The sequence below is a fragment of the Lycium ferocissimum genome, chromosome 9, assembly GCF_029784015.1.
Source record: "Lycium ferocissimum isolate CSIRO_LF1 chromosome 9, AGI_CSIRO_Lferr_CH_V1, whole genome shotgun sequence".
NCBI lineage: Eukaryota > Viridiplantae > Streptophyta > Magnoliopsida > Solanales > Solanaceae > Lycium > Lycium ferocissimum.
This window is the reverse complement of record NC_081350.1, coordinates 62,130,511-62,137,392: the sequence shown is the minus strand read 5'-3', so window position 1 is coordinate 62,137,392 and position 6,882 is coordinate 62,130,511. Positions and strand designations below refer to the sequence as shown.

At 34.2% G+C, this 6,882-nt stretch overlaps 1 protein-coding gene across 1 annotated transcript; it reads right to left on the bottom strand.

Annotated features, from left to right (window-relative positions):
• Positions 1-628: 628 nt before the first annotated feature.
• Positions 629-3,916, bottom strand: LOC132032140 (extensin). Its single transcript, XM_059421922.1, has 4 exons — positions 3,649-3,916; positions 1,901-2,426; positions 1,637-1,854; positions 629-963 (listed from the first exon to the last, which is right to left on the bottom strand). The coding sequence occupies exons 1-4, from the start codon at positions 3,731-3,733 to the stop codon at positions 932-934; spliced, it is 861 nt and encodes a 286-aa protein (XP_059277905.1). The 5' UTR covers positions 3,734-3,916; the 3' UTR covers positions 629-931.
• Between the last annotated feature and the right edge of the window lie 2,966 nt (positions 3,917-6,882).

Sequence of the window (6,882 nt, the reverse complement as noted above, 5' to 3'; positions counted from 1 at the left end):
CATCAATCTATTCTGAATAGGCGAGTAGTAGTTCGGGAGAATACTACGAGTATTAATAATCCAGTTAATTAGCAATTATCGATAGCTCATATTAAGGAGGAATAATTCTAGAACTCAATACTTTTTTGAACCAAGCACAGCCCTGGAATCTTCATCTCACTCTTTTACTCCTAAGCTTTGCATTCTCGTCCTTGATGATCATTTGTTAGCATTAGCTATTTAGTTTTACATTCTTGCAAGTAGTTTAGTAATTAAAAAATCACTCTTTAGGAAAAATACTTGGTTAATTATTTGGTAGTAGTTAAGTCTGATAGCTGTTGATCATAAGTCTATGGGTTCGACACTGGATTCTTAAATTATTATATTACTATTGATCATAAGTATGTGGGTTCGACACCGGATTCTTAAATGATTATATTATTTGTACGACCACGTATGCTTCCGTGTGCGTTCGGGAGCAATGAAAATTAATATACTTATAGTAGTGTTAGTTTTCCTTTAAATTCTGGTGAACTCCTTGGATGGAAATTTTTGGCAAATTACTTCTATAGACTTTGACTCCGCTTCTAAACGTCACTGCTCTAGGCTTGTAAGGAGGTACAACATTTTATGAAGTATAAGGTTGAGGAAAAAGGATATTCTATATATTTAATTTATTATTAGTAACACTAAAATTCAGGATAATGTTAAATCCAAATGGTATTTTCCTTTTACATTTAAATATTCAGTTTAAAATTATAAGAAAAAAGAGTACTATTCGTCAAGGAAAGGACATGTTGTTTCTGGTCGTAGATGGAAGGGATATATAGTCCAGACAGTACATGCATCCACCTGTTAACCGTGTCCAAAATTACAAAACTTCGGATGGGAGTAGTCTTCTTTGTCTTGAACATTTCCAAGCCAGTATGCAAGAAAAGAGAATCAAAAACCTTCAGTAATAGATGAATTGGCATCCATCAAAACCTGTTCAAGTATGAAAAGATTAAAAATCATCAAGAGTCAGCAAAATGCTTGTATTGTATTGCTAACTAGAGTTTAGGAAGTCGGGTGTTTATGATGTCACAAATTATCTTTTGTCACATTAAAGTAATTGAACTTATTCACAGCAATATAGGTACGAAGTGTTTTTTCTTACAATTGTATAATAGTAAGGTCATTTCAATTTTATTGTTATAATGGGTAAAATTTAGTGACTTCAATGTTACAGTGACTTAAGTTGAAGTTCAATTATTTGAATATGGTAACAAATATAGTTTTGTGACTTCATTAGTATAGATGATTAAATTCAATAACCATACATGAAGGAAAAGCTAAACATAGGCTTATGATTTTACAGTTAGAGTGAGTAAAGTTTAGTAACTATACATAAATTTAAGGGATAATTATATATTTTGGATCACTCAAAAAAATAATAGCCTGCAAATGTATAGCTTTTGTAAGTTATATATATCGTATACACAAAATATACATATAATATACATCAATATACATATAATATACATGATCCGTGTATACACTTTGTATATTTTGACTTGCGCCCCGTAATTAATTCGGCCAACGGGCCAAAAATGAGAAAAAACCCAAATATTAATCCACAATGCTTGTATTAATAGTGCTAAGTAGGAAGTTAACTCACTAGGGTCGACAGTGACAAGTATGGCTGTCCCTCCAAAGTCACAAGTGCCACCTGCCACTTTAGTTCTTTGCCAATAGCTATTGAAGGCATAAGAGGCGTGTGCAAATAAAGTATCAGGCTGATAGCATGATCCATTGGGCTCAATCTGATCACAATCTGCTCCAGATGCACATGCATAGTCCATAGCTTCTTGAATAATCGGGTCAAACACGAACACGCTTTCACGCACCATGGCGAGTGGCGCTGGGTGTGGCGGTGGGCAACGTAGGTGGTGGATACACCACCGGCGGTAGAAAAAGCCCAGTTGGTGGGCTTGGGCCGGTGTTGCTTATTGGTGGGCTAATTGGGACATAACTTGGTGGGCTCGGCTCGTAAGAATATGGCGGGCTAAAAATGGGCTCTGTTGGGCTAGGGATAGTTGTGGGTGGACTAGGTTCAATATTTTGAGGTGGGCTATTGGGAATGATTATGGGAGGAAGATAATATTGGGGTGGGCTGGGGATGATAGTGGATGATGGGCTTTGAGGTGGGTTTTCAATTGGGCTTTGAGGTGGGTTTTCAATTGGGCCTGGAGGTGGATTAACACAAAAAGGACTAGGAGGGGTATTTGGAACTGGAGGAAGCGAATCATAAGGTGGCAAATTGAAGGGAGAACTGAGACCATAGGGTACTGAATCGGATGAATCTTCTGAAGGTAAATATACGTCGAAGTGTTTCAGGTCATTGATTTCAGATGATTCAATAATATGTTGCAGTGTGCTAACCGCTCCACCACTTAATTTTCTAGCATCTGCTTCACACAAGTACCAAATAATAGAGTGCGTACATACTTAGTTGACATAAGATTCGTAAGTAATAGGCTAGTTGTAGTAGATTTAATGCTCGTCATATTGTTTATGTTTCTAGTATTGCAATACGGATAAAGTTTATCCAAACATGTTTGTGTAAATCTATACCATTTTGCTCTGTCGTGTGACAAAATTAACGTGAGAATACATATTAATGATGATTTTAAATTTTATGCACGGATGATATAAAAAAAGATATTTACACAATCAAATCATTTATATGGTAATTAAAATAAGTAAATTTCCATGATAAATAATAGCTGATAGCAAAGTAAACAGGTAGCTGTTATTATAATTCATTTTTATTAGTGTAAGAAATATTAATAATATTGTCAAATGTATATATAACTTAAATCTTTAATATACCATATGGTTAAGTGATAAAAAATTATGCAAAGATACGTATCTTATATTCATTAATTTGGTCTATATACCGAATGCGAACTTTTCTCCGCTATATAGAGAGGAGTACGAGGCAAATGTAAAATAGATGCTTCTTTCCAAATGTGAGAACACGGCGTTTTATTGTTTAGTTTTACCAGGAGATGATTTTCTCCATTTTGAAAGTTACTGAAGTAAGGTGATCAGAATGATAATCTAATCATTTTGAAGAAAATAGATACCTAAGCCATTACTTAATACTTTCTCCGTGAGTTTGTGTAATACACATTACTTTTTTAGTTAATTCCAAAAAAAAATTTATTTTATTCATCTCTTTTATATGGTACACTTTTATTTTAATTTGTCCAAAAAAAGAATATTAAGTACCTTTCTATAATTAGAAACAACTGAACTTTAAAATTTCACTTTTATCCTTAATGAAATGATTTATAGTCACACACATGTCTACGGTTTGTTTTAGACCATAAATTTCAAAAGTTTACACTTTAATCTTAAACATTATGCCTAGTCAAACTGTGTCACATAAATTGAGATGAATGGAGTAATACATTTTTATATTTATAAATAAATTAACTTTAAATTTCTCATTTTATCTTTAATAAGATGTTTTATAAGCACAGAAATGTCTATGACATATTTTAAACCACATGTTTCAAAGGTTAGTCATTTCTTATTAGACTTTGATCAAACAAAACACTTTTACATAAATTGAAACGGAAGGAATAATGGATTTTGTAGGTAATAAGAGTGGAATGCGCGTACCAGAATTTATGATGAAGAAAGATGCAAGACACAGAAGAAGGCTTAAAACGTATAGCATCGAATGATGATAAGCTGGTATTTTCATGATCTTCCTCCTCAACTACGGGTGGTATCAAAACGTCGATATGTTGAGATATCGTGATAATGGATATATTACCGGAAAGATTTTAAGTAGAGCTTGAGTTAATCACTCATATTGAGCTGGTTTCACTTATTAGGATAACTGGTGCAAACAGCAACAACAACAGTTAGAAGCAAGAAGTCTTAAAGTAGTAGTGACTAATATATACTAGGAGTAATAAGTACCTCATATGTCTGGAAGACTAGATTCTTTGATTGCCTCGGGTATATGTGTGCTTGAAGAAATGCAAACACGATATGAGGAAAGTGTAAAGTGATCATAATTCTAATTAATGTATTATTTCTTCATATTTTTCTAGCTTATTCATTGCTTCTACTTGTGGTATGTCAGGGTGTGTTTATACAAGTATCGTGTTATAGGTGTATATACACAATTGCCAAAACTAATAAGGCATAGATGCTTGCCTTGACATCCCAAAAGAAGGCCCAAAGTTCGACTTTTCTTTTGCTTGCTTTCTACTCAACTGCCCTCCTTTTCTTTTTAAACATCTCAAAACTATATAGGTCACCAAAAGCAAATACCCTCTCCCCCTTGTAAACAAACCCAAAAGAGGGAAAAGGCAATGCCATATTCCTTGGATCATGTATGCATGCCTCATGCACATCACCCCCCCCCCCCCACGCCAATCCCCCCGGCAGACATCTCATTTTTGGTGATCACTTTATCCATGGACAAGTTTGGTTGACATGCATATAGTCGGTTATAATATTAAAAGAAGCCTAGATTATCTCTTTTAATAATGTGCTTATTTAACTTAAAATCACGATTAAAGCTTAACAATTAATATTTTAATATTAGGTCACAGGCAAATGAATTAACTTAGAGACAATTAGACTTTCGTTAGCACGAAATAGACAGTAAATTGCGTAGAATTAATAGAATAGCAAAGTGAGAGAGAGAGAATTCTTATTGAAGGACTCTTGATTAGGCCGATGAACAATTCTTTTAACTGAGGGAAAACATATGATAACTCGAGTGTATAAGTATTATGAGTAGTCGAATTCAGATGGGTTTCAAGTAGGGGAAAGGGGGAACATTTTTAGTACAACTCTAAAGCAACAACTCCCTAATATATATCACACTCATCCATCATGAGCATTATCAGCATATTCTGTACGTCATACATGTGAATTTGTAACCGATGTAGAGTAAACAGGAATCTCAGATATTTCATAGTCCATTGACTTGGGGAAACTTCTCCTATATGGAGGTGTCGACTAACAAGATATTTTACTCCACATTGGAACTGTCTAACTCTGGTGTGACAAATCCAGATGAGTTTGCAGTGAAGCCAGGATAAGCCTGTCAATTGGGCCGGGTCGGCCCGGGACCGGCCCACCTAACCCGGCCCATAATCGGCCCGGCCCCCCAATCCTAAAAAGGGTGGTGGGCTAGGCTAGTGGAAAAAATTAGGGGGTTGAGCCGGACATGCCATTTAGCCAGAGTATCGGCCCTACCACAACAAGACGGTTTTGCCCCGGGGCCCGCCCCATGGACCCACTTCGAATTAATTTTTTTTAAATTTTTTGTTTATTTAAGTGGTATATTTGTGTATATCTTGTATATGTAAATGGTATATTTGTGTATATCTTGAATATGTTGTTGGAATGAAGACTCCCAACGGCTATTTAAGTGCTAAAAATTATAAAAAGTTGAGAATGTGATACAAGACTACATAAGTAATTTAAAATAAAACTCAAACTTAAATTGATAATATTGCAAATTCAAAACGTACAAACTTGCAGTTTAACTTATTACAAATGAAAAGTTCAAAACGCTAAGATCGATAGAGAAATTTAAAGAAGAGATAAACTTCAAAGTTCAATTTTGTGTCTTTTGTCCAAGTGCCTACGTAACGGACCGGTACCCCAAAAACCTATTTCCACTTATGGAGATATATTTGATCACAATGTTGACATTTAACATGTTCTCGTCTACTCGCTCAAAATGCAACCACTGTCACTTGAAATTGATCTTGATTTGGAGGAGGTGGAGGATTATCATTATCCATTAAATTTAAGAGAGAAATTTGAAATTGGAAGAGAGAGAGAGAGAGATTTAGATGAGTAGGAAATATAAGAGATAGAGTAGGGAAATCAGATAATATGAGAAGAATGAATGATATTTATAGATTGAAAATAGGGCAAAAGTATAATTTAAGGAACTTGATGGTTAAAATAAAGTTGACAACAACTAGATTTTAAAGTATCAAACTTAATAAATTTTAGTATTAGAATTTTTTTTTAAAAATATTTAAAATCTACTTTCACTTCCACTAACTAAAAAAACCCGGCCCCGCCCACCTAGCCCACTATGTTTCCCCTTTTCCTCCTCCAACTCGCCCCAACCCAAGTACCGCGTGACCCTCATTTATATGGCCCGGCCCACTTGACAGGCTTAAGCCAGGATGGGCTTCAAGGGTGGTCATTCATCCTCGACTCAGGTAAACCTAGCTAACATGGTGTTGACTAGATTATGTTTGCCATGTGTAAGATGGAGAATGTCACTTAATTAAAAAGTTGAATAAATTCAATATACAATTTTGATAAATATTCAAAGAATGTAAGTAATAAAGAAGAAAATGAACTTACCTATTAAAATTGCGACTTCAAGGTGAAATTCTTCTACTATTTTCTCCAGAAAAGTTCCTATATATATAACATACCAGTATTTTCTTTACTGACTCAGGATCAGAATTGAAAGAATGCAATCTTTCTAATGGTAATACATATAAATATCATTGCTTTAAGAATTACTTATATAATGGCTAATTATTTGAATTCAATTAACCTTCTGATGATTTTTGATAGCGGATGAAATATTTGTTCAGTATTCATTACGTTTCCATTCTTTGGGACGTAAAAAGGCGCAAATCATGATGTACTAATGAGTTTTGTGATAGACGCATTTTTCACAAGAAAATTAAAAACCAAAATGGCCTTATTAATAGCTGGTATGTTAACAGATGCGTTCTCTTGATTTACTTTCTTCTTTGTTATTTATTTTTATTATCAATATGCCCAAAATGATTATTGAAATAGTTTTTGTTTAAAGGGTAAAAGAGTCCAACTTTTGATGGTTATTTTCGTCTT

Bases quoted from the DNA above. Each gene is read 5' to 3' on its own strand.
- LOC132032140 (XM_059421922.1), bottom strand. From the start codon at position 3,733: ATGAAAATACCAGCTTATCATCATTCGATGCTATACGTTTTAAGCCTT. The intron at 2,427-3,648 runs GTACGCGCATTC...TGTGTGAAGCAG, and splicing joins TTTCTTCATCATAAATTCTG to ATGCTAGAAAATTAAGTGGT. The intron at 964-1,636 runs GTGAGTTAACTT...ATACTTGAACAG, and splicing joins ACTTGTCACTGTCGACCCTA to GTTTTGATGGATGCCAATTC.